This window comes from Anguilla rostrata, chromosome 2, assembly GCF_018555375.3.
Source record: "Anguilla rostrata isolate EN2019 chromosome 2, ASM1855537v3, whole genome shotgun sequence".
NCBI classification, from domain to species: Eukaryota; Metazoa; Chordata; class Actinopteri; order Anguilliformes; family Anguillidae; genus Anguilla; species Anguilla rostrata.
Genome location: NC_057934.1, coordinates 14,544,737 through 14,572,533, shown reverse-complemented (window position 1 = coordinate 14,572,533; position 27,797 = coordinate 14,544,737). Strand labels below are relative to the sequence as shown.

Here is a 27,797-nt window from a genome sequence, read left to right as displayed (position 1 = left end):
GTGGGGTGGGGTAGGGTGGGGGGACGGGGGGGGGAGCGCCAGACAGTAAACAGGTGTAAGTGCTTTTCGGGGGCCGAGGTCAGCCGCCCCGGAGAGAGTGGCCTGCTCCGATACAGTCTGCTGTGAGCTCCGATAAGCGCGTGGGTTCAGGGAGGCCGTTCGCTCTTGATAAATCACCCCGATGAGGAGGGTCATTGTCGGGAGGGGAAATTAATCAGAGCTAATAAACCAAGCTCGGGACCGAGCCATGTTTCTTCCTTTCTTGTTGTTTTTTCCGGCAACCGCACGGACCCCGGCGATCCCCAAACAATTTTGCATTAATGATTTTGCAAAAAAAAAAAAAATGAAAATGACTTTTTTTTTTTCTTTTTTTTTTTTTTTAAATTGAAGATAACGCTGCCACTTTTTGCGGCGTGTTATTGCCATGGTAACACTTCAGGGGAAGGTTACCCCGTGTCCGGTCTGTTTGGCACTGTCCAGGTGAATGCATTTCTTTTAACGATCCAGTCATGCGCTAACGAGCGTTTGAGTCCTGCGCTTTTATCAGGCCCGTTTCTCATCTCACTCTGTTGTGGAAATGCGTCGCCTTTACCGGCTGCTGAGCGTAGATCTATCAGCCATCCGTTAGCCAGGCTTGACAATGTGGCGGGCTGAAGTATCTCAAAGTGGTGGATTGGACTCCAGTGAATTCTTCAACAGTGGAGTGCTGGGAGTCTCCACTGTCTCCACCCCCCTCCTCCTTTCCTTTTGCTGATTGGCTGCGCATCAGAAATGCCTGGTTTCAGAACGGCGTAGGGCACTGTTGACAGGGAGCAAACTGCAGGAGTACGTGTGAGTGGTCATGTGTGGGTTTGTGTTTTGTAGACTGTGTGTGTGTGTGTATATGTGTACGTACTTTACTAGTTGATTGATGGGACAGTACAAGAAAAAATTCAGTCCTTTACAAATAACAGTAAAGGTCCCATTCTAAACCATATAAAAATAAATAGTGAAAATAATAGTGAAGGTCCGATTGCACCATTGGTTCAGTTAAGAGAGAGACTCATGTTTTATTTTATTGGCCTATATCACTGGTATACGATCCTGTATTAGGAAGTGGTCACTAACCGCTGCACTGTGTGGCAAGTTTTTTTTTTTTTGTAAGATGCATGCAAAAAACGTTTGACCCCTACTATCTCCACTTCCTCCTCTCTTCTGTGCCAGTGTCAGTTCTTGTACATCTTTATCCCTCAATCACCCACCCACCCTCCCATATGTTCTAGAATGTATTCACAACTCCTCCTGCATGTGCATTTTACTGCCATTTCCTGTACGCACACATACAGAATGTCCTTCCTGTTTTTTCTTGCCTTTAGCACTTTTTATGTTGCCCCCTGCCTAGAACCCAGCAAACGAGAATCAACTTCCTTGTTCACAATGTTTATGATTGTCAATGAATCCATCACTTTTTTGCTTTCTGAGAAGGTCCTACTTCCCTCTATTGGCGAGAGGTTGTCATTGCAATTTTATTTCCAGCCCACTGGAAATTTCATATAATGCCGATTCTTCCCTATCGCTGGGAGGGTTTTTTCCTATAAGGACCCCTTTATAAATATTTCCCTGACATTTATGAAATGCCATTTATTTCAGTCACTTAAATGCATCTATATACTACTTTGAGTGTTACTGGGAGAAATGAAAAAACCCATTCTAGTTTAAATTATTGTGCAGTGGCTCATAAAATTGTTCTCACAAATGCATTGTTTCCTGGAGGAAATGCCATTTGACCTGTGATTAAGTGAAAGTAAATGTTGATTTGTGAACTGAGGTCAGTGATGTGGTGCTGTGCATTGCCCTTTGGAGTCAATGGCTCAACCTGTTGTGGGTGTTTTTCTCTCACTTTGTGACTATCAAGTCAAGGCATGTTTTTACTGACCATGTGACCTGTTAACTTCACAAATTGCATGAAATGCAAGCCCATGCAATTTGCTGTTGTTGAGGTGAAGCAAGCAGCAAAAATAAACAGAATATATGTGAAAGTGCAAGACTGTGTTTCTTAAGAAATACTGCCACGCACCAGGACTGAGATTTTGAAGGTTTTTACTATTATTTTTTATTTTTTAGATTTTTATTTGTCAATCCAGCTTTGTTACTGCTTTGGAAGGTGTTACACCAGAAGGCGCAGGGGGCAGCTGGAGGTTCCTGGATGAATGGGCGAGTGGATCTCCGTCCTGAGGTGTGATGTTCTTTTGGCGTGAGAGTGGGAGAGAGTCTAGAACAGCCTGGAGCCCTCCTGCACCTTTGCCTAGTGCAGGCCAGAATATTTTGGATTTAATCCCGCATAGAGCGGTCAGTCCCACTGAAAGCTGTCAAGGCCTTTAACAGTTCATCAGAATGTATCATAGAAAATTCTGACAGCTAGCTATTTAAGTCAGTGGTAATAGGAGATGAATCGGGTGTAGCGTTGATGTGGGTTCTGGTTCTGGTTAAATGCTGCTGTTGGCGCATCTCTTGGCTGAGCCAGGGCACTTGGATGTGCGCGACTCTGACCGGACGCTCTCTGTGCCCCTGTGCAGGTGCGTGGAGGCGTTATGCGCTGGGGCGGACCCCGCGAAGGGCGTTAGGTTACCGAGAATACGCGTTCGTCTCTGGAGGAGGAGGAGGAGGAGGAGGAGAGGAGGAGGAGGGCTCCGGGCGCAAGCATGGCTCTGACCGACAAACACAAAGTGAAGCGGCAGCGACTGGACAGGATCTGCGAAGGTAAGGCCCCTCCCCCCCTGCCCCTCCTTTTAAGGAAATGACCTCACCCACTGACCCCTTCTGAAGGAGGCCCTGCTTCACTGTTCATTTTGTAGTTTAAAACTGTGTGTAGTTCATGTCACAGGGCTGGTCTCCTGGTCCTCTGGTCCTCAGTGTTTAGGTAAGAAATCAGAACTGCGTTAGTCATGTAAGCCGTCTTTGGATATGGTCGGGGAATTGAAGATGATAATGTCTCAATCTTCAGTGTTTGGTGACCCAAAACCACCAGAGAGATATCCTCCAAGGACTTCTGACATCCAGATCTGATGAAAGCGTTTTGAAATGAGCAAGAAAAGCATGAAAAAAGAAATGTGTCTACCCATAGGTGCTTAAAAATGAGGAGATGAAGCATCCCAAGCGGCCAGCGAGTGATGGAATTATTGGGGCGGAGCTTGTCCCGGCCTTTAACATTAGCTTTGCGGAGCTGAGTGAATTCCGGGTCTCTGGTGTACATGCCACAGTCAGCTTCCAACCGCAGTGCGTCTCCGTCCCCTCCCGCTCCGTCTTGGCCAATCGGGTGCCCTGTTGAGTTGGCGCATGGCCGAACGGGCACGCTGTCCCTCTCAGCGTGTCGGGGGGCGCTGGTGGTGAGTCCTGTGGCCAGCGGAACAGGCCCACAGATGGCAAACCTGGGCTTCTCTGGCTTAACCCAGGTCAGTGGACCCACCGCCACAGGAGCGGGAAACTATCCCAAAACTGGGGCAGCATTACTGTTGGACATTAAAAAATATTAAAGAAGCCTTCATTACTTTCTGCTTCCTTCACTTTCAAATATTTCTCATGTAACATTTTTATCAAATAGATGTAATCATGCAATGAGAATGGGAAATCCAATGCTGTGGTAAAACATGTTTCTTTCTTATCATAAGAAATGCTTAAGAAATGAATTTGAGACATTTTTAATTGGAGACAAACATTCTCCAAATGAGACCATCGGGAGAGCAGGAGCAGCTCGCTTTTAAAATAGAACTGAAACGGTGACGTGGGATTTGTCTCGTTAGTGTGATGTGCTCTGAGAGGAAGACACGCTCTTAAGTTTTCGAGACCGGGGGGGAAAGTTTCTTACGTGGTAAAGTTTGAGTCTGACTGGCTGTTTTGACTTGTCCTTTGGCCCGCCTGCTGTCACGTTGGGTAGGATTATTTCAGGAAGCCTTATGGAATCTCTGGAAGGAGCCGGCGCTCCGCGCGTTCGGGAGCGGACGTCAGCTCGGCGCCGTGTCACACGCCGTGGGTGAGGCTCGTTCCCCAGTCATTGTGCCGGCGGTGTGGGGGGGGGCGCGTGCTTCCCGGAGAGGAATGTGGGCTTTCGGGGACAGAATTTCGGGAGGCTCTCGAGGAGCTGTGCCCGGCGTCCTCTCGGCGGAAGTGATGCCGCCCGTCCGTCCGGCTCGCCAGTCGTCACGGTGCGATGAGGAGGAGGAGGAGGAGGAGGAGGAGGACGGCTCGCTCTGCGCGGGGTGTCTGAACTGAGACAGGAAGGGTCCACCGGAGTGTGCAAACAGCTTGTCCTAATTATCATACGTGAGCGCTGAAGCTCTCTCGGCTGCCTGGGCTGCTTCCGCAGTGTGGGAGCACAGGAAGTGTCGGAGACACTGCGAGATGTCTGTATCAGCAAGGTGAAGGTGGGACAGGAAAGAGGAGGGGAAAAGGAAAAGAACGATGCTTTATGGTTAATAAACTTTAAATTAACCAATTTATTATTGTTGTTATTATTATTATTATTATTACTGCAGTTGTTGTAGTCATAATATTTACCTGCTAATGCATTCATATATTGCTGTAAATATATCGATTTTTGTTGTTGTGAATGGGAACCTTTGATCTATGATGCTAATCTAATGTGCCTAGTGATGGTGGCCCTTGTTCAGTATAAAGAGGAGGCCTGGACGCTGTGATTACGATGTTTCGCATCCGTTGATGTTGATTTGAGCATGTACTGTGCTCTGTTAGGAAACTACACGCTCGCACGCACACGCACACACACTCACACACACACTCACACACACAGGTTAAGAGCTACTAGAATAGCAATGGACCAGCAGTCACACAAAATATAAAAGTAAAACTCCAAATCCCACTTCTCTCTGAAACCCCTCCCCTCTCTGACCCCACCCCCCCTCCCCTCTCTGACCCCACTCCCCCACCCCTCTGGCCCCGCCTCTTACACTCACGCTCGCACACGCACGCACACACGCACACACGCACACACACGCGCACGCACACAGGAGCCCCGTGGGTCGCATGCCGTGCCCGTCGGGCCCCCCGGTCCCCCCGGTCCCCCCCGTACAGACCCGTAGCGTCGGGCGTCCAGCCAGCGGTGCTCTCCTGCAGCCCTTTAATTGCGTTTGCGCGGGAGCCGTGTGATCACAGGAGCCCTGTTCCGCTGTAGCTCCAAAGCGCCGCTTTGATGGGGGGGAGGGGGGTGGTGGGGGGGCTGCAGAACCCTGGCCAGGAAGGGATGGGTGGGTGGGGGGTCATGGCTATGGGAGGGTGTTGGGGTGTGCTTGAAAGACTTTAAAAACCGGTTTGATGTTTGGGGCAGATTGCGGGGTAGCTCGTCAGAGAGAGAGGAATTCTGGGAGTCTGTAATGAGGTAGAACGCTTTCCCGGCCCTGTGGCTGGTCACGTGGCGGGGGCCTTCCTTTAATCTCTGCACGCTCTTTCTGGGATGGGGGGGGAGGGGTTCAACCCTCTACGTGGCGGTATTTTTGGGTTAGCTGTGTGGCTGAGGAGAGAGAGACGGATAGACTGTGAGAGATGGAGAGAGAGAGAGAGTGAGAGAGGCACTGGGATGCAGAGTACAGAGTGAATGGCGCATGATGTCACAGAGCGGAGGTGTTTCGGTCGTGACGGCCCATCGCCCAAGCAGCCCGTCGGCTTCAGGGTCCAGAGACTCTGTATGGGCCGTGCTGGGAGGGGGGTGTGTGGAAGGGGGTGGGGGGGGCGGGAGGAGGTGTTCTGGCAATAAGATGCTCCAACCTCTTCGCTGACCTCTTGGGAACCAGGTTAATATGCGCCCCCCCCCCCCTCCCGCAGTGCTGGGAGAAGCGGACATGACTGCAGTCCTGGAAAATGGGCCATGATGTGGCGACGCACCGCGACGCACCGTTGCCCCCGACAGCGGGTTTGCTTTGCCCGGCGATGCTCGTCTTTCGCAGCGCGGCGGCTGGGAAGCGAAGCAAGACGCGCGTGCGGCGGTCGCCCCTGAGACGCGCACGGTTGCCGTGAAACCCGCGACCACCACGCACACGCTCGGAGATCCGATCCTTACGGACGCTCAGATGGTCTTAAGACAATGATGCAGTCTGAAACTGGATATGAGGCACAATTTCAGAAAGGTGCTTACAGTGGCCTGTCATAGAAAACTTGCTAACAAGAAGGGGTGTCAATCCATTTTTAATGAAGTTAATTGAGTACGGTAATCGAAATTCAGTGCATTAATTGAAAAATCATTCTTTGCCATTTCTATTTGTTGATATGAATAATTTCAATTTAAACATAATTTCAATTTAAAAGAATTTCCTTCATTGAATGAATTGCAGTGGAATTCACCTTGGTCCTGTCAGTAAACTATTAATTGCGTTGTGTGTGCATGGGGAGGGGTGGGTCATGGCTGCAGTTGTTTGAAATCCTTCCTTTCCCCAATGACATAATTCGAATAGGTTATGGAAACGTGTGGGGAGTGGGCGTGGTGAGGTAATAATTGTTAACCATATCAGACTACCAAGCCTCATTCTTCATTACCAGTCAGCCAGCGCGCCAGTTTGGGGGTACGGGGCGCCGAAGCGCGCCGTTTTCCGTTCCGTAGCGCGCCGGGCGCCTGTTCGCCGGCAGGCCTGCGGGACGCTCCTCAGACTGGGGCTGGGAGCGAACAGTCTGATCCCACAGCAGTTTAGCGTAACATGTGTTCTTCTGATAGCGAAGTGGCTGGTAATAAATGAGCTCACCTGTTCATGAATCCACACAGCAATGGACCGGTGGCTCCAGATGGCTGCCATAGTGAATGAGGGAATTAAGCAATGCAAGTCTTTATTATGAGGGAGTGCGAGGCGGCTCTCTTAAATTCCTGATCGCTATCATTTGTTAGCGAGCCGTTATGGCAACAAAGTCACCCCGTCATTTGTGTCACGCACGGTGGTAGACCTGTGTCATTTTCCTAAAAAGAAAGAAGAAAAATAAAAAGCATTTGATAAGATTTAATCTTGGCCCCGTGACAATCGTAAAGCAACGTATATTCTGCCTTGGGTGTCAAAATGGAGATTGACTATTGACTGTTGTCTGTTTTATTGTTGGAAGCGGGGTTAACATAAAGGGACAGTCCTGACAGGTGATCGATTGACTCTGTATCGCTCTCTCACACTGTTCTCTATCATCACTAGTTTTCCTTACGGACGTATATCTTCTGGGTGGAAAAAAAACGTCTTTGCAGAAAGATTATCAACGTTCTTGACTGTTTCAAAGCTTTGGTCTCATTCAAGGAAGTGTATTTGTTTAATTGTTTTATAGTTGATTTAATCTGCGATATCATTTTTTCAAAATCAAGACGCTGTATATTCAAAAATGAAACCGGGGATGTGTCGTTTATGGTTGGTTGGATTAACAGAAGGTGCGGGTTTGCGGACGAAATGACATTCAAATATGAAATATTGCCGTGTCTATGGAAACCGTGTGGCTTCATGACAACCATGATTAGATCTTGAAAGATTCTGCTACGTACTTTGCATAATCTTGCCAGGCCTCACTTGGAATAAGACTTTTATTATTAAGTGCTGTTAGTTGACTTAATCAAATCAGCTCTGTGGAGTAATCATATTTAATTCTTGGGTGTGGGAAAGAAAATTGTCCTACATTTTTATTGCTACCGCCTGTAAACATTTAAGAGTTTTTGCAAATGCAAATAGCCTAGATTGGGAAGTCTCACATATCCCAGTTTGTAGCTAGGGCAGCAGTGTAATACAGGGAAGGGGTAAAGAAGTTCTCAGGTCATACTGTGAACAGAGATTGATACTGTGGATTTTTTTTTTTTGCCAGTTATAAAATATTTGTGCTCGGTAAATCTACAATATAATTAAGTGTTAGAATTTTTTTTTTTACCTCTGCGTACAGAGCTGCGTTGAATCTCACCACGGAGGCGAAAGGCTGGCGTAACACATTCGAGCAGGCGTTTGCTTTTAATCGTTCACAACTTAAGTTCGGCGGCCGATAAATTCAGTGTTGTGTGAAGGGAGGCTGCGTCAACGCCAGCCTCGTCTTTTCAGTTGTCTAACAAGTGTGTTTACTTGTGCTTTATGTGCCGTTCAGGAGATAAAGTGACTTATTGCTAATAGTACTGGAGTGAGGGGTAACATATCTGCAGTACGAATCCTTCCCCGCTTGATGCATAGATGCTTCCCTCAATTTTAGCTTATGGTTTATGGCAATGGAAGGCCGATAAAACTGAGATGCAGCTGCCCTTGCGCAACAAAGGTATATTGGCATGTATTTAAAAATGCACGGTAATATAATTGAGCAATGCATTTGAATATGCTGTATATTATATGGAGGCAATCCAAATATATTTTTCCATACATTGCAATATATTTGTGACTTTTCCTTAGTTGTACATTCTTTCTTATATTTCGATATATCAGACAGAAAAAGGCAAGAATAATGGTTATATTTTGCACTTTATTTCTGTTGTTGAATATATTTCTCAATACAAATTCAGTACATTTTACATTTCAACCAATGGGTTCCTATTTCACAATGAAGTCTCGTCAACAAGGAGATAGCACCAAGGCCCATTGTAGATCGACTCATTGTTATAAAATGGAAGGTATTCAGCTGTTGCAGTATGGCGGCTTTACAAGGAGAAAAACCAAGGTACAGAACTCATCTGAGCCTATGTTGTACGCAGCACTTGAAGGCTTGAACCTGGGGCTCGGCTGCCTGTTTTCAGAGCCGGGGTTCTGGGGTTGGGCGCAGAGAAACGCACAGCTAGCTCCGCGCCCCGCTAGCCCCTGGAGCCGCGTGCGCACGCCGCAGCGCTGCAACAGCAGGCCGGGATTGCATCCGGTTTCATAATGCGCTTGGAAGCGAAGGCCCCAGCGCACTTCACAACCTCGCACCCGGGGGGGGCTGGGGGAGGGGGGCACGGAGGAGGGGGGGGTAGAGCGCATTTTGTTTTTCTTCCCGAGCGCTCGGCCTGCAGGCTAGCGGTGCCCTCTGTGAGCACTTCCCTTCGATCAGCGTCTACGCACTGCCACGCATTGTGTGCCGCGCGGCTCCGGCCGATAGGCAGATAGGCAGCTGGACGAGCTAGCGAACGACCGAGGCGCTGAAGATCTTCGGCTGTCAGTTTTTGGTTCCCAGAAAGCGGAGGCTGACTCAGCGATGTCCCCATTTTGAAAATGGTTTCAGTCATTTGGAACATTCTAGGAATGGTCTTAAAACATTATTCTGTTTTGTTGTTTCAATAAGTATAATTCTAAATGTTAATTTGGATTTTAAAAAAAAAACAATTTTCATTCATTCTATGGCCATTCAGATTAATTTTCTCAGGAATAATGCAATGTCCAACGGATCTGGAATTTCTATACTACAATACTAGCATTCGTTTTATGATGGTTTTTCTTGACTGAATGATGACCACAAGGGGATGTTCACATAATTTGTATGTGAATTGTCTGGAACGGTTTTCTTCTACAGGAAATGAATACAGTAAATACATTCTGAGACTGGGGAATGCTCTCGTCCTAACGTTATTTCACAACCAAATGGAATTCAAACCAGGAAGGTCCCCAGCCCTCCTGAAACGTTTTGTATTGACTGGCTATGCATTCAGATGCAGAGAAGGAGGAACTCTGCAGAACCGCCTCATTTTTACCTCAGGCTTCCTCCCCTCCCTCCCTCCCTCCCTCCCTCCCTCCCTCTCTCCCTCCCTCACTCTGCACTCTGTCTTTTAACCTTTACCGGAGTGCATTTCCATGAGCTGTGGTTTCACCCCATCCCTCCGAATTGTGTCACGCTATCACCTTCCCCTTCTGTCTGGCCCATCTGTGCCCGGGCACGGCTGCGCCGCCGGCTGGGCCTCTGGGCCTCTTCCAGGAGCCGGAGTCATCCTCCATTAAGGTAGTCTAAACGATACTTTGTTACGGTGTTGCGTGTTGGGCAGCGGCCGTACCGCGGTTCACCCGGACGGTCAGGTGTCCTTTAAGGGCGTCTGTCGCCGCCCCCTCCGAGTACGCGCCCGGGAAACGCGCCGCGGGTTCGGCCGGAAGCTCTGCTACCGCTCGACTCCGATCGAAACGGGAGCGCGTCCAAATCTGGGTCACGAGCCTCTCCCTGGTCTCCCCGCCCCGTGCGATTGGCCGGGGCCCGGGGAGAAACAACCCGCTCGCATGATGAAGAAATGAATTCATCCCCAGCCGATAATGGCATGCAAACAGAGCGAGACAGAAACAAGAAACAAGAAACGGAATAAAATGGAAAAACAAAACGGGGGGGGGGTGGAAGGGGGGGGGGGGCTGGCTCCGGCGCTTTCCATTTTCTTTAATTGAAGAGAAAACGAGCTTGTTTTCGCAGCCCTGCATCCCAGGTGATGAAGAGGTGCAGTGAGTGGCAGTCGGAGCTAGTCAGGAGCTGCATTCCAATGTGCTCTCCCCCCCCCCCCCCCCCCCTTCCCTGCTCTGCGATCGGCGCTCGGCAACCAGCATGCAGCAGCGCATGCCGAGCGCTGAGCACAGATCAGCGACGCTAGGCCCGGTAGGGAACAACGCAGCCGCTACGCTGCTCCAGAACGACTGTCTGACGCGAGCGGGCCAATGTCTTCAGAGGCAGAATTTCCCTGGACCCGGGTCGGTGGGAAATAGTCAAAAACGATCGGGCCACTCTCTCTCTCTCTCCCTCTCCTGGCTCCGGAAAACAGGCCAGCGGCTTGTTAAAAGTTTAATATACTGTACAATCACCGTAATTGACTCGAATTTTCGAGTTCCCGGTCACGGTTGGGAAATTTATTTAGCCCTATGAAAGTTTAATGGCGGAATGGTTCTGCGGTTGATGCTGTCTGAATCGCATTATCTCCTCTCCCCCCGCGCCGCTCGCCAACTTGTGCCAGGAGCGCCGCGGTGCCCCGGAGAGATTAATGCCGAGATGAATTTCATTCATCATTCCTGCCGGATTCGGGGCTGGCCGCGTTAATGCAGTGCCCGGTCCATACATCACCCGCTTGCGTGTTGAGGAGAATGCGGCCTTTCTCGTTCTTGTCCGCGCGACGTGGGCTGGGTTAGCGGAAAAAACGCGAAACGTTTCCCGGGCTTTGTCCTCTCCGCGTTCTGAACGATCGATTTGTTCATCCAGCGCGGAGCCCGAATCTGGCTCTGAAGCCCGAATCTGGCTCTGAAGCCCGAATCTGGCCCTGAAGCCCGAATCTGGCCCTGAAGCCCGAATCTTACCCTTAAGCCGGAATCCGGCCCCCGAGCCATCCACGGAACGCAACAGAATGCGACCTGTTCGGTTAACTGCAGGCTGGGTCGAGAGTCATCCGTCGAGGATGGAGCGTGGCTGACCTGGACATGGCAGCGCTGTTAAAAATGCGAGGTCCCGCGCGCGAGCGTTGGGCACTCTCCGCTCACGGACTCGGCCCGAGCGAGCCGAGGCGGGCCCCGAAATGCATCATTAATATTTTGGCAGGAAGCGTGGAAATGAATGACATGCGATATGCGGGGGCTTATTAAAAATAGTTATCTATGCCGGTTGCCTTGGAGAGATGCAGCGCTCTGATTAATATTGCATTTTAACGCCGACAAACTCGCGGCAGGAATAAACCAATGAGGACTTCGTATTGAATAATAAGTGCCTCCCTGTGCTGATGTACAGTTAATTTTTTTGGTGGGAATTTTGGGTTTTTGGACATGGTGAAAATCCACTCTCCCCCCCCCCCCAGACATAATAAATGTGCAACATGCGTCTGTGTTGGGCCCTTTTGTTTTGCTGAAGGGTTGTGTTCCCCCCGAACAGTGGAGGAGAAGCTGAGCGGAGAGAGCTCCAGGCCTCAGCCATGCTGTACGTGACGACCCTGACCCGGAATGCTGATGTTTTATTGATATCGCGATATCATTACGGACTTGCCCAGTGCAGATTTTTTTTTTTAAATAATTGGTATTCCGGGCGTGAGCTTTGCGTAGGGGCTGCGGGATGCTAACCGACACGGCGCGACCGCGGCTGATTTCTGAGCGGCGAGCGCGAGCTCCGGCTCGACCGTCGCGCCGCGCCTCGCGTCTGCGAAACGTCGGAGCCGCGGAACCCCGTGAGCCGATTCCGCCGTGCCTCTGCGCATCGCGGCGAGCGAGAGCGCTGATGTGGAAGAGAGGAGCCTCAGAGGAGCAGTGGGGGAGGGAGGGGGGGGGGAGAAATGAGAAATGAGAGGAGGAACACGAGTCGGGGATGTTGTTGTGATCCGGAGGTTCCCCCGCGAGGAGTAGCGCTAACCACGGGCAGCGCTAACGGCGGCGCTCCTCGGCGGCCTCCTCTGGGAGCCCTGCTCGGCGGCTCCTCGGGCTCGGTCTCTGCGCCGCCTCCCTCTCGTTCCCTTTCTCCATCCTCCAGCCCCCTGCTCTGCTCTGCCACGGCTGACCCAGTGACCTGTAGAAATGCTATGTTTCCGGTGCATTCCGAGCCAGTTCACATGAGCGGGGAGAATGAATGGATACGCCAGCGTCATCGTCGGAGCTCACTGAACAGCAGTCCTTTCTCTGTGGCTCTGTGGTGGAGTCAGGGGCAGGGGTGGGGGTGGAGGACACTGCACACCTAGACAGGCTACAGCCTTTAGTGGCCAGAGACCTCCAGTGCTGGAAGATGGTGCTGGAAGCTCGACCTAGACCGCTCCCTTCTGTTACACGACACTGTTCAACATTATCACATTTCAGATAGAGTCCAGGCATTTCTGACAGGAAGTACAGGACACCAAAACATCTGTGCTCCGGTAGACACATACCCAGTTACCAGGCTCTGAGGCGAGGGTGGTCTTAGCTTTTTGTAAGCTGTAGTCTTTCACGCCATTGGCTCCCAGCATCAGTCATTTCTGTTTTTAGCTGAAGCCCAGGCTCTTGCACCCTTACAGGTACAGTTCTGCAAGAACACTAAATGAGTGCCTGGCTAAGTTCAGGAACCTCCACAAATAGGAATATGGTATGCATGTTATGGGGCCCTTTAGTTAAAGTGCCTCACCTGACTATGGAAGGATAGGTTTCAAACATCATACCAAATGCATAAATTGGTACCTGCTACCTCTGTGTTTGGTAATCAAACAAGATAAGTTTCAAACGGTTCTCGTCAAGGCACATTAAGTTATAGCAATCAGAATAAACCATGAAAAGAACGTGGCATCCATCATACCACTCTCCTCGTCTGTGGCATATTCATTATGAAAGTGCAATGAAAATCTTTTTCATGTGTTACAAATGCTGTGTGTTGCTTGTATCGACTCAGGTATGTAGGCTTGCATCTGTTGAGTTCGTACCCGAGAGCCGAGTATATCAAAATGGCTGACGTGAGACCCGCGAAGCACGTTGAAGCCGAGGGCGAAAGTAAATCTTTTCCATTGCGTTTCCCGCTCATTTGGCCAACTGCTAGCATGAAACTGGAAACAACGAGAGGCAGGAGCAGAAAGCAGGCGGCCCGTTTGGCTGTCGCCGAATAAAGACGGCATTGCGCTTGATAACCTGCTGTAAAATGAGCGGTATTGATTCGGTCGCTCCATACACGGCTGTAGTTTATAAGTGAATCTTTGCTGTGTGGAATAGCAATATTGTTTGATTGATTTGGTTTGATGCATGCAATGTGGATCAAAATGGAACCCTTAATAGGAAATCTATTTTGTTGGGAGAGTGAATGCAGCTGCTGGACAAAAGAGCTGTTCTCCTGGAACCAATTCCAAAGTTATCCATAAGCCCTTAAGCCCGCAGAGGGTGATCACACCATGTGATGTGGCAAGGTACCACCGAACCGTTCCTGGGCCCCAGAGGGAGAGCGAGAGATTGCAAAAGGTTATTAAAAAGCACCTGCTTGGTATAAAATCGGCATCTTTCAGCACTAATACCTTCATTTTCTGTCTGTACTTTGTGCCAGAGAATGAATTCATTTACATTCCCTTTGACGTTGACGGACACTTGATCTGGTGATCCTATAAACACTGTCTGCAGAAAAGCAATTATTTATACTGTTTGGTCACGGTGTGTTCTTTGCCATTAACATACACTGGAACAATAATAAATGGGCTATAAATGTGTGGTCAGAAAACAGAATGATATAGGCTAGCTGCAAAAAAATCCACTGGAATTTGATATTTATGGGCTAAACTGTGTGGCTTTATCTATTACCATCCTTACTTCTGTTTATGTTTATTTCTGTTGACGTGCCAGATCGAATTGGCAGTTAGGGGCACAGCAGATCAATCTGAAATGGTTCCTCGGTGGTTTGTGGGATGTTATTCCTGTGATCCCTTCCTCAAGCACCTATTGCTTTTCCCTTCATCTGGGGCTTATTTGAGAGCTTGTTTTCTAGCCTTCGTGCCCCTGCGGCTTTGGGTCGGGATGGCCTTTTAATGCTGGCGGTGTGTCACGTCTGACTTCCAAAATGAGCAACCGAGGGCATGAGAGATGGCCGAGGAGTGTTGTCTTGGCTGAGGAGGAAGACGGAAGGCCCGTAACGGCTTGTTGATACTGCAGGACCCACTTTAGGAGCACTTTAAACGCTAGTTGTCAGTTGTTGTCGTGTTTTGTCGGTTAGTGCTATTGACAGCTCCCCGCGATGGTAACACAGTGATGTTTATCACTTCCTGTGGTTATTGCTGCAGCGCTGTATGCTGTACGTCTCTTCCGTGGAAGTTCACTTCCCCCAAGGCTTTTTAAAAGTCATTTTTATGATCTGCTAAGCTGATGAAAACGAGAGGCTGCTGCTCTCTGTTGTCAAAATCTCCTTCCTCTTTTGTGCTTTAATGGCAGGTTCTTGAAGTTTTTCCCCACTTTTAATTTAACAAAATAAAGGAACCGTCTTGACGTACAATCTAAAAGCTAGCGCGCGAGCGTACACAAATCAATCTAGGTTTGTATATCTGCAGGCTCCGAATGCTAGCTATATGAAGATGATGGGATCCGCGCACTTAAATCACGATCTTTTCATTTTAAGTCCGTGAACGCTGGTTACAAGCCTGCCAAACACAGTTTTGGCAGCGCTTTGCCCAGAGGGCCTCGTCGCATCTTTCTCCTGCTCAGAGAAAGTGCAAATAGCAGAGAGTTTTCAGAATCGGAAGCGATGATCTCTTTAATCCCGCTGCCTGTGACTCCGTGACAGCGGCAGAATTTATCAGCTGATGTTTTGCCCACCGCACCGATCCAGCCTCACCCCGTTAGGCCTGCGCAAAAGGTGATTCACCTGCCAGCGTCAGATGCCCCCCCCCCCCCCATTCCTTTGTCGAGTGCGGCTGCACGCTGTTCGTCTGTAGGGCCAAATATTTGCCGGATATTTGAAAATCAGAATTGGCAACTTCCTCGTCTGGGATTTGGGCCTATAACATTATGGCAGCAAGTCTAAATACCTGTGGCTAAATAGCGGCTGTGGCATCCCTATTAATGCACCGTTAGAGCAGGAGGAGGGGGGCGTCTGGGGCCAGCTCACTGTCACTAAATTCACAGTGTCCTTCCCGAACGAGGAAGGGCACACTGTGAATTTCAGTGGGCGCTGTTGTGCACCGTTCGCGTAGTATAAAAACTCTCGGCGTATAAAAAGTCCCTGCCCATCTGCAGAGACCCTGAGAGGTGCGTTTCCTTTGTCGTGTTTACTCGGCGCAGAGGCGACGCGGAAGGGGGAGCCTTTCAGCCGAACCCCAGCCACAGTGTGGCTGGGAAATGAACAAGTCTTTCATCTGAGGTGGAACCCCACCGGGTAGCCGTGGCTAAGAAAGCCGGAGCTCCAGAAGGGAACGGCTGCGTTAGGCACGAAGGCGGAGCGCGTCGTCTCCTCGCGGTACCTCCCGTTGTGGAGCGTTCACATCGCAGCGCAGCCTCCTCTGCTAGGGACCTGGAGAGAGGGTGCTTTGGGAGGTGTTTGCTGAAAAGAACCGTGTCTGCTGTTCATTTAACATGCGATGCTCTGTTGCCTTTCCCGCTCACGTTCCCTCCGAAAACATACGTGCGGTTTGAAGCCTTCGGGGGGGGGGGGAAGCCTTCTCGTGCACGCGGAGCGGGACTGGCGAAGGCTACGTCTGGGGAAGGGAGTAGCGGTTAGAGGTGCCTGCCTGGCATTAGTGTCGTTGCCTCCGTTAGCTGATGTGAGCGCAATAACAGGGGATTTAACGTGTTCTGATTCCACATAAGCCTCGTATAAATTTCACTAGCTGCCTAAATGCCTCTGGCCAACGGAGGGCTGTTGCTCAACGAACAGGACGCGAGTGAATTGCGTTGGTTCAGTTGGCCGGGATGAAAATGCACTTTCCATAAATGGAGCGGAGGGGGCGGGATTGTTATCGGAGGGGCGGCGACTTGAGTGATGCGCTTCATCTGGCTTGAATGATGTCACAGGAGGCAGCGGAATTAAATGGGTTTTATTTAGCCTCTAATCCTTTATAGCAATTGCTGGGGCGAGTAAAACGTGCCACCCATAGTAGGAAAGGATAAATCCTCTGGATTAGGACAACCCCTAACTCGCTTCACCTCCCCCTCCTCCCACCCCACTCCGCCCCAGTTTCCCCCAATCCAGTTCAGGCTTGATCCTGACACAAGTGGAGACCCTGTTGTATAGGCAGCTATGGAGTAGTACAACTGTCTTCATAAGGTGCGTTGTGTTTGTGTGTGTGCATATGTGTGCGTGCGTGCGCGTGTGTGGTGTTCTGTTTCCCTTATCCCCGCCTGATAGTGTTTCCACAGTTGAATTATTCAGGGTTTGCCCACTAACATGGAGCCACATGATAGCACCACCTCCAGGGAGGAAAAAACTGCGGCTGGTGATCGGGTGAAGCGATACCTCGCGCTTCGTCTTCTTTTTTTCCCTCCCTCTCTCTCTCCTCTTTCCTGTCCTTTTGATGTAAGTGTAACTGAAGACTTGAAAGGGAACACCGCGCCGTTTCTCCCCCTCTTTATAGCCGCCCTCTTTGTTTTCTCCGGCGACAGCCGTCTCCAGCGAGCGGGCGAGTGGCGGTGGGTCTGGTGAGTCGGGGACGTTCTGGGATGGTGTGTGGGCCCTGGCGACGGGGTTAGTCGGCTGCCGTCAACACGGACACGATTGCGGGCAGGAGGAACGCGGCGGCGCTGGGGGGCGACGGCGGCGGCTGGTACGAGCCGCCCGGCACCTTACCCCCCGAGCCCGGCCAGAAAGGGGAGCCCTACCCGTACCAGGACTGCGTGTACGAGCAGAGCTACATGGAGCAGCGCCTGGTGAGGAAGACCGTCCCCGAGGCGGGCGGCCTCTACCACAGGCCGCCGATGGCCGCCAGGGCCTCCCTGCCCCCTCAGGAGTACTACCTTCAGGACCCGGGGCTGGCCGAGCGGCTGCCCGAAGACCCGCACGGCTTTTATACCGCCGAGCAGCACCCGCTCAGCCGATCAGCCGCGCTTTACGGAGCGGCGGGGGGCCGGGTCACGTGGGATCAAGGACAAGCCAGGACGGCTCCCACCGCAGCTACACCTGCTCCTCTCCCCCTCCACCCTCCTCCTCCTCCTCCTCCCCCCCCTCCTCCCTCGGCTCAGGAGCTTAGCCGCTTGTACAGGGATCCTGTCACCGCGAAGGTGATGCCAGACGGCCATCGCATTAGCAATAGGGACCTCTCTCCAGCGCGCTACGGGGTCCAGCCACCTGTCCCACGGTACGGCGCCGAGCCGCCCGCTCTCTCGGGCCGGCCCATCTACAGCGACGTCAACGGCCAGCCCCTGGACCCGCGCCAGACAGCGGCCACCTGCCTGGTGGTGGACTCAGCCTCCCAGGGACTCGACGGGACCGTCGGGCGCGGGATCATGCTGCGTCAGGAGAACCCGTCCGCGTACGGAGCCTCGGCCGCCGCCGCCCAGCGGCTGCCCTACGACCCCGCCTACGACCCCGGCCTGGCCCCCGCGGCGCAGGGCTCCGCCGCCCTCCCCCCGCACCACCCCCAGGCGACCATGGCGGCGGCGGGCGACCCCAAGCGGACGGTGGACCCCGAGTTCCTGGCCCTGCTCCGGGCCGAGGGCCTGGCGGAGAGCACCATAACGCTGCTGCTCCAGCAGGGCTTCGACTCGGCCGCCATGCTGGCCATGATGGAGGAGCACGACGTGCGCTCGGTGGCGCCCAACCTGGGCCAGGCGCGGGTGCTCTCCCGCGTGGTCCTCAACTGCAGGATGGACCTGCAGCGGGCGGTGGGGGGCCACCCCCCCGCGCGGGGGCGCTCCAACAGCTTCAGCCACCGCAACGACGTGTACCTGCAGCAGCAGCAGGCCCTGGACCCCCACCTCATGCAGCAGCCCCCCCTCACGTCCCTCTCCCCCAGGATGGGAGAGTTTTTGGGCCGGAGGCCCAGCAGCGCCCCCTCCCAGCACCTCCTGGAGACGGCCACCTACCCCACGGCCCGGTCCGCCCTGGCGGGGTACCCCGTCAGCCCCGGGGGGTACGGCGCCGCGTCGCCCCTCGCCCGCCCCCCGTACGGGGCCCACACCGGGCTCCCCACGTCCGGCCTGCAGCACCAGCCGGGCCTGGGGCCCGGCGCGGCCGGTGCGGCCCCCAAGACCTTCTCCACCAACTACACGGTGCCCATGGAGCTGATGAAGAGGGCCCCCAGCCTGCCGCCGGCGTCCCCCCTGCAGAGCCCCCACCTCAGCCCCCAGCTCCTGCGCAAGGGGGCCGCCCCCGAGAGCGCCCTCCTGCCCGCCGCCTCCTCCACCCTCCAGGTGCAGAGCGCCCAAAATGTCGCCAACCAGAAGCTGACCCGCCGAACCGGCCCGCCTGTCATCGTCTCCACCATGCCGTCCCCCGACTCAAGTAACCTTCCTCCCTCTCATTTCATCATCATCCTCCCTCTTTTCTCCTTCTTTTCGTCCTTGGTGTGTGTGTGTGTGTGTGTGTGTGTTTCATTGCTTTGCATTGCTTTTATGCAGAAGCGTACCAAACGTTTCCTTATTTGTCCTGTCAGCATGTGTCAGGTTGAGGTAGAGCTTTTTTCCCCATTGGGGAGCCTTTCAGTATTTATTTCCATAATGTTCTTCTGTTTGCCACAGTATGTTATGCACTTTACGTACATCTGTAAGCATTTAAAGTGTATGATGTACATTTTTTTTAAATATCCTGAGTGTTCGTTTCCTTTTTCCCCAAGCACATTTTATAGATTTAAAAAAGAATTCCTTCTTACCTAGACTGTCACAGTTGCAGGAGATATATATTCAGTCCCAAAGCAGCTTCCACTAAGAGCTCTTTTTTTAAATATGTATATTTAGCACAGTACAGTTAAGCCAGGTGCCTGAGAGATCCTGTTCTTTTGATCCCTATTGAAGTGCTTACATAGGCTCACCTACCGAGGTTATGTTTTTACAACTTTTTCCACAAACTCTAAAATGAATGCGTCTTTTCAGACAACTGTCACAATAACGTCACAATGGCACCGCATTTTATGCAATTAGAAGTTAGCAGTAGCTCCGTTTGCATATGTTTGCTCGTGCGTGCGATGTGTGCGTGTTAAGTGAGTATACGAGCCTTTAGCTAACACTGTAAGTGATATTTGAATTTACCTGTGCGTGTTTCGGTGTGAATACCTTGGTGTTCAACCATGGTTGGTTTTGGTTATTCTAATGCAGCTTGGAAACTGACAGATGGTTTTTCATTGTTTTTCTTGTTTTGTTTGGTGAATCATATCACAGGCACTTATGTCAACTTATTACAGCTTAATACTTACAATTTATTTTGAATAACTTTATTGCTTTCAATGTTTAGACTTACATTGTTAGCACTGTGCTCTTGTAGCAGACATTGTTTGGTCTATGTGAGTCTATGATAGACATGTTGTGAGCGTTGCCAGGCAGCTGAGAGTTGACATTTTGTATTCTTCCTAACCAGGATGTCAGAAGGTCCACTAGATGTGCATATATGAACTATGGGGTAGCCAATGGCTTAAATCGAATGTAGGCTTCTGCTGTACTGCATAGCCAAAATGACGTGTATGATTTCATAACAGACAGTTTTTATACTGCACAATTAAAGCATTTTTAGAAGGCTGGCTCAGTGATGCTTATTACATCTTAGTGAATTTATTTGATGGCTATGGGAGGTTTTGTTGGTAATTTTTCAGAAACACTTCTCTTAAGCTTCAACTGCTTTCTTCAAAGAAAACAAAACCATAACAAAATCAAAATGGCACCACTTGTTTTAAAACAGTTTTCTCTGCGTGTCCACTCTTTGTGTATTTGAGATTATAAATATCACAGTACAAGTGGGGGTTGACTGGGCACTAAGATTGTTTTCTGTGAGTTCCGAAAAGAATTTTAAGCAAAGGAAGCAGAACTCACATTTGCAGAACAAGTGAATTTTACCTTGTTAAATTAGAGCTTTTCCGCCTTCCTCTGTACGCTGCTTATTTCTCAAAGCATGCTTTCAGCGTGGGCCCTAATATCTGCATAACCACAGATAACAAAGTGACCTGGCCGACTGAGCGAGATTCATTTTACCCAGCATGCATACCGGCCAGTCCGCCTCTACGTTGTGTTCAAGCTCGCCTTTTTCTTCTGGTGCCGAATCCTTCTTTTCAATGGCCCTCTTCACTCCAGTATGTCAGAGCTGGCTCTCCGGCTCGATATACTGCTGATTGTTCAGCCTTGCACAGAGGACCTTGTTTTATGTCTTCATTTTGTCGAGCACAATGCATGCGATGTTGGGATGGGGGGGTAATGGGGGGGTGGGGGGGGGTCGTGTTGGAGGGAGCGGATTCAGAATCCCGCCGATTTGGGCAGCGGCAGGGGTGAATGACGGCGCACTAGATTACTGTCATCATCCATCAGAGATTTCTCCCCGCTCTCAGCGCACATATTTACACTTGGAAGACAGACTGGTAGCTGCGGCCCTTGCCTTGGGAATGCGTATTGATGTTTTGTGTTTTATAATGATTGTGTGGAAAAAGGGGGCGGGGAGCCATTTGTGTGGGGGAACAGAAGGGTCGGATTCCTTTTAGGAGCTGAGGGAGCAGTACTCTGTCTGTTTGGACTGGTCCACATATTTACGTACAGTAGCAAGTTGTTGTGCAGGCGACCAGTCTGCAGAGATACACACTGAGGAAAACAGTCCACACAGAAATAGAATCTACACACACGCACACACACACATACACAGACAGCATCAGTTCACACACAACATGTAGGTCTCATGACAGTGGATTTACTTCTCATGGCATGTTCGATGGTAAAGATTTTGATGCCAGGCTGTTATTTCTTGTGTGTTGAGGTTTGTACCCCGAGGTCAGTGCGGTTACTGCCCATTGTGCACTTGTTCTGCAGTAAACATGAGCATAAAGTATTCATCAAAGGCTAGATATTATCACTGTCGCTAAGTCTATGTGCAGTGACTATAGAACTGCCTTCTGGAAGTGGTTCCATTGCATGTAGGGCAGGAATTCCAATCAAGTCAGAATTAAAGGCTAACGGTACCCTTTGGTTCAAGGCACACATGTTCTTCTGGAGTATCTGGAACGTGACTCAAATGTTACAGACTCCAACAATCTCATTAATCAGCTTATTGAAAGTGAACACCAAGGGCACCCCCATAATCCTCAGCTTTACCGACACAGACCTCTGAGGAGAATTCCAGAGAAAATGAAATCATCCGAAGTCGACGTTGTGGGGAACATTGCCTTGTGTAGTCGCAGATTTCAAGATTTCGACATCCTTTGCCCAGACACAAATAGTCTGTTTTTGAAAGAACCCCTTTGGAATCCTGAGTGATTAGTCTGTTTTCAAATTTGCATATTTTATCTTGGATGTACTTCATTAGGGGGATTGCTGGTACAATTCAGGGGGTTGAAGCGAGGGTAATGCTAGATTTGTATTACCGTTAGGGGAGAGCCGCTAGTGACATATTAACACGCATCGTTTTAAATTGAAACAAAGGCTCGGCCGTTAAATTATGCTTCTCCTTTGTTCGTTTGCAATTGATTTCTTTTTGGGGTGCCAGTCATGAGAGGGGAAAACTGGGGAAGGTCTTAATTCCCAAACTTTTCCTGCCACGACATGCGTTAGTCCAGAGACTCAACGCTGGTGTGTAATGGGTTCAGGCGTTGTTTCCGTCTTCTGGTAGACCGATAATCAATTTAATTTAATTATGTTTAATCCTAAGTTTTTTGTTTTTTTTTGCCCTCTACTCCCTTTTCCTCCTCGCCGAGCATGGGTAATCAGCGAAGCCCCGTTGATTTCGAGAGAGGGAACTGTAAAGGTGCCTTTGTGTTTCGGCGTTGTTGCGTTTTTTTCGCCCCGCTCTAAATCTGTGGAGAATCTCGAGCCGCCTCCAAGGTCGCGCGCGCCGATTTCCTCAAGTTAAACATTCTTTGAGCACAACAAACTCATTTGCATGTGGCTGACATTTGTTGCTTCAGTAATTTCATCTGATAATGGGCGGCCCGCGAAGCCCATCTGAAAGCATATTCCTTAATTGTGTGTTGCTAGGCAACCCGGGTTTTGGCCGTAATCACAGAAAGATTATCTTCTCATTTAAGTAACAGGAAGGTTTAGGGGTGGGGAGGAGGGAGGGAGGGAGGGAGGGAGGGAGGGAGGGGGGGGGGTGCCTGTGGAAATTGCTTTAAAATTTGCATTGTGCTCATGTTTTGCAAAAAGAACTTATGAAGCTTTGCAGGAGCTATATTTTATTAGTGTTGCTCCAAATAAAAACATGCTTGTTCCCGTAACCAGGTCATCAAATGAATGCGTTTCTGAAAAAGACTGCACGCGCTGAAGCCGCTCTGATTAAATCTATTGTATCACGGTTAAACATTCGTGTGGATGAAAAGATAAAAGCACGCGCACATAAACAAGGTGATTTGGATTCAGCCCAGTAAACCTCCGTGGGGGGTTCCGAATTTGTTTTCTGGTGGGAGAGAACCAAGGTTGTTTTTTTTTTTTTTTTTTTTTGCATTTTATCTTTCAGTGAGGTTGTTTGGAGGGAATTATATCCGTCTCTCTTAAAGGGAGATGGGGAAGTTCTGCTTGCCGTATCTAACCGCGTATAGGAAGATAAGTGGCATGGATACGGCGGTATCAACAGGGGGGGGTGGGAGGGACTCTCGTTGGCTAACGCCATAAGCAGCTCATTAATAATGTCGTTAAATGGCTGAGCCGGGCGCTTTGGCGGCAGTTCCTGCCCGTCCAATGTACAGTCGGGGAGAGCTCTCGCATTGGCCATGGAATTGTCAGTCAGCCGCACGGACAGCAGCGCAGGTCAGTGTCATGTGATGCGGTAGCCGCTTATAGTTGACGTGCCTTGCGGTGTCACGCCCGCATAAATAGACGGTAGCTTAGACGGATTGTCGCGTGCGTGTGCGAGCCGCCATCCGCCACACGTGGCCCAGCGAGGGGGGGGCGGGGGGGGGGGATTAGATGACATGCCCCCGGGAGGCCTTTCTGGAACCCGAAAGGGAACGTCTGTAGCCGTGCGCTCCTCCGCGGAAGGGGAACGAGAGTCATTAGGAGGTGTCGGGGCGTGGTGGGGGTTTTGCTCACGCTGTACTACCGGGGTCAGTGTGGAGGAGGGTGGGAGGGGCTCGAGGTTGGTGTCACAGGGCCTGTGGGCGGGGCTGGGACCTGACATACGTGTGCTTAAGCCTCCTGGGTGGGGCTGGTCAGCTAATCTGCTTATTTCTTTAGAGAGAGAGAGAGTTGGAGTGTGTTGGGTGGGGGGAGGGGAAGATCGCAGCCTTGCGCAGGAAGTTTTCTCTGGCAGTTATGTAACCTTCAGGCATCTCGAACCCACGGAGGCATTCAATGAGATTTTCGTTTTCGGTCCTTCTGTTTCTGAGGATACACACCCGGGGACACATTCCCAGCGCGTGCTCCGATGCCCTTGGTTGAAATATGCGGTCGCGTGTTCATTTTCTACTTGGGAATGAAACAATTTTCTTTGAGCGAAACACATTTGAATAATTTAGAAGTTAACAAAGGGCTCTCATTACGGAGAGCTGGAGTAGTTAAAAGTCGCACTAGACCTGAGCTTTCACAAATCACCTCAAGAAAATGAAAATACACGCCGCGTATTCAATAGAGAGGAAGTACGTGCGTGGATCGAGTGCGGGGTCATATTTTACACCATACACCGAGTTAAGGCTTCCTCATCATTAAACGCGTTAGTGATTAGTGCTTCTTGGTCTTGGAGCATAATCGCCCAATTGAGGTATTATGAGAAGGGCCGGCTGGTTCAGTTTTTTTTTAATGGTCCTTTAGTGTCGTGCCTTCAAAAACATTCGGTAAAAAGGACCGGCGTCCTCTCTCCGCGGTCCGGTCGGTCTTTCTTGCTGCCGCGGCGGCCGGCTCTCCCTCTTCCCGCGCGCGGCAGCAGCAGTGGCGCATGCACGGCGTGTACCCGGCGTCTGTGCGGAGGTGGCGGGCTAGCAGAGGGTTGGCATTTGGGGAGGGAGGGCGTGCGTGTTCCGTTTGGAAACAGGAGCCGGTTCCCTCCCAGCCAGATGTCCCTTTCTGAGAAGCGGGGGGGGAAAAGGGCTCGGCTCCAAAACGGGGCGGGCGGGATGTGTCAGCGGAGCGGGCTCTCGGCGCCCGGAGACGAAGACGTGGGAAGACCGCGGCGAGCGTTCTCGACGTCCTCGCCGTTAGCCGCTCGCCGCTAACTTTCCTCGTCTTCACTGTGCCCATTTGCAGGAAGTACTGTGTCATACTAGCACAATAAAGTATAGCTTTTCTGAACGCTCGGAAATAATAGTGCCGACATCACAGATGTATTATCTTATTGGCTAAAGTGTAGACGAATCGATGAATAGCTTGCTGAGGGCGTCCTCCTGGAAAGGTGTAGTTTCAGTGCAGGTGAAGCATTGTGCGCATTCGTTTCAGTGCAGTTGCGTGTGCTAGTGTGGTTAAAGGGGGAAGCGCAGGCAGGGCGGGGAGGGAATCTCTCTGGGAATTTGTCCGTTTCACCTGACCACAAAGAGGGATTAATGGGGGAAAATCCCAGCGGCCATCTGCAGCGTTTCAGGTGGTCCTCGTAAACATCTCTGCTGGATGTCCTGCGTCGGCTGTGTCCCCGTGTCGTTGTGTAATCCAGCAGAACTAACTCAGGGTGCTGTAATTGGTTTTCTGCATTTTCCTGTAATGTCATTGTTTTTGACCTACACTTTTCTTATGTCAAAATAAACCTACAGTATACCAATCAGTGGACTAAGCATCAAATGCAGCCATGTTTCAAATACATTACTCATTGTTGTTTATGTCAGCATATAGGTCAAAATGTGTGTCAGGATGGACCCTTAAATGTATTTTTTCCACGAGATAAGAATTAGACATAGTTTTAATTTTGCCACAGAACAAGAGATTTTCCTTCTTCGTTGCGTCCTCCTTCTCTCTAGTCTGTAATGATTAACTGCTGTGAAAAGCTAGCCAGCTGAAATGGGGGTGGGGTGAATGAATATAAGCCTGTAGGAATTGCTTAAACATGGCTGCCGGTCAAGAGGCCGTTGACCTCGCTTAAGGGTCACCCCACGAGCTCCAGACCGCCCCCCTTGCCCTCAGCAGCAGGTCTGTCACCGGAAATGGTGACACCTCACAGCCCCGGTACCTGAGATTCTATCCTGTGGGACCAAGTTATCCTCTACCCAAGTTTCTGTTTGGTGGGGGCATTAAGAGACCACTGTTACCCTATGGTCTCCTGAGGCTCAATATGTTAGGACCAATGGGATGTGATCCTGCTGTATTTCAACATACAAACTTGGGGAGCACAAGTTTTTGTATGAGGTCACCTCTGCTGTTTTTTTTTTCAGTCTTTGCTTCCTTGATACAATCTTTTTTTAAAATATGAGACAAAGAAATGGAATAACTTGCTTAAATTAGCGAAGTACATCTTGGTTCCGTCTTCAGAGGAACATCTGCAGGGATTCCAAAAAAGGGACTTTTTTTGGGGTGGGGGTGGGGGCGGGGGTGTGGTGGTGATTGAGGGGGGTGCCCGAATGCAGATTGAAGTGGGGGAGGCTGCACGGACCTGAAATGAGAGAAAGAGCCGGAACAGCTGCGCCTGAGTGTCTTTCTTCCCTTCCCTCGCTCTGCGAAATGGGGGGGGGGAGAGGAGAGACGTCTGCCCTCGCACATCCCCTCCCTCCCTTTGTCCCCCCACCCCCCCACCCCCCTAACCCCCCAACCCCCCCGCCCCCCCGCCCCTCATGCCAGGCAGGTCACCCTGAATTATTCATGCGCTGAAAACGGAGCCCTTGCGGGTGCATTACCATGCTGGAGTGGCCGGGCCCGCCGCTGCTTTGTCCCGCAGAACAGAGGTGGCGTTTTTGGCGGGAGGCGTCTTCTCCGGGTCGTTGGCGGGTTTGAGGATTTATTTATTTGTCCCCCTCGACTCTTTTTCTTCCCCCCCCCCCCCTTCGTTTTCGAGTCCTCCCGCATTTTGAAGGGCGGGAGCCGTAGATGGAGAGCTCTGACCGGAAAGAAGGAGAAGAAGAAGAACGGAGGGGCGTTGTTGCTTCTCGGGAGAAATGGCGCGGTTGTTTTCTCTGCCCGTCCGATCTGTGCCCGTCCCTTCCTCGCGCCTTTCGGATGCGCGCGTTTCCGCGGCGACCCCGGAGGCCCACCCGCCCGCCTGCGTGTGTGTTTCTGATCCGGCTGCTTTTTGAATTCATTACGTCTGATTGAGCCGTTAGCCGCACCTGGCCTTTAGCGTTGTGCCTTGCGAAAGAAATTAATTATTGCTTTTGATTTTTGTAATAATAAATGAAGGGTCTTAATGCGTTCCTTGTTAATATCTGACTGAAGCCAGAGCCCGGTGCAGCTGCCTCGGTGGAGCGCCGCGCGAGGTTAGATTAATTGTTCGAGGGAGGTTATTTGAACGAGCTAATCTAAAATACAAAAAAAAGACGAAAAAAAAAACGTGTGAAAAGACCAGAAGCTGAAGAAAGATGGTTTGCCCTTGTAAATCTCGCTCTGAACGCACGCAACCACTCCAAAAAAAAAAAAGAAAAGCGTTTGTTTCGCAAAAAGGAGTGGAAGCAGATATCTGTCGGGCGATGACAAACGCTGATATGCATATTCATTCGACAGCTCCTTCAGACCTCAGCTCAACTGTTCCAGAGCCCGAATGGAATGGGAACCAGCAGTAATTGTGCTCCCCCCAACCCCCCCTCCTCCCCCCCAGGTTGAGCAACGCCGGTTTAAAAAACGAGGTCTGATTTTTGAAGCTCGTGTCAAACGCCACCCTGCAGAAGCACAGAAATGGCTGTTGCAGGTCGCTTGCCGCTACAGTGCTACGGTGAAAAGCAAAGCTGAATAGGTGGCGGCGAGGAGTGATTGATAGGTTATTATATTCCGTGTTACGGCGCCCCATTACTTCCTGGCGTGTGGCCTTGGCGCTGTAAGCCTTCGCCGACGGGGCGAGCAGGTGACGGTACGCCGCTTGATCACCTCCGCGCGCAGCGAAAACGAGCGCGGCCGCGATATTAAACGTCTCGCAGCGTCTTAAATCGAGCAAAAACGAAGTACAAACACAGCGGCGTCATGTCTCCCCCTGCGCTCGCTGTGTCTGCGGTACATTCGCGGTTATTATTTCATTAATATAAATATTATATTCCCCAGTGCGTGTCTGGGCTCCTCTTAATGAGGAAATTGGAATGCTGTTTTTTTCCTGGAGAGGACAGTTAAATAGACCCTTTTTTTTCTCCCCTCCACACAAAGGCAAGAAGTAAATTAAGGGAAACATTTTGCATATTATGTAGCGCATTTATAAACAGCCACGTTGAAGTCACCGTGTTTTCTTTTTTATTCCACTGATTCATTATTATGTTGTTAGCGCGCCAGGCTGTTTTATTCATTACGCACACTGCCAGTTCACTC

At 50.7% G+C, this 27,797-nt stretch overlaps 1 protein-coding gene across 4 annotated transcripts in view; it reads left to right on the top strand.

Moving 5' to 3' along the window:
- LOC135247357 (C-terminal-binding protein 2) overlaps positions 1 to 27,797 on the top strand; it is a 95,461-nt gene that overhangs the window by 35,784 nt on the left and 31,880 nt on the right. Inside the window, exon 2 of one of the 4 annotated variants that reach the window (XM_064320710.1) lies at positions 2,556 to 2,739. In XM_064320710.1, the coding sequence (XP_064176780.1) occupies positions 2,682 to 2,739 (58 nt within the window). In that variant the 5' untranslated portion in view covers positions 2,556 to 2,681. Of the gene's footprint in view, positions 1 to 2,555; positions 2,740 to 16,820; positions 18,760 to 23,097; positions 23,187 to 27,797 lie in introns of those variants that run through there. The other 3 variants (XM_064320709.1, XM_064320708.1, XM_064320711.1) reach the window with 3 other exon arrangements.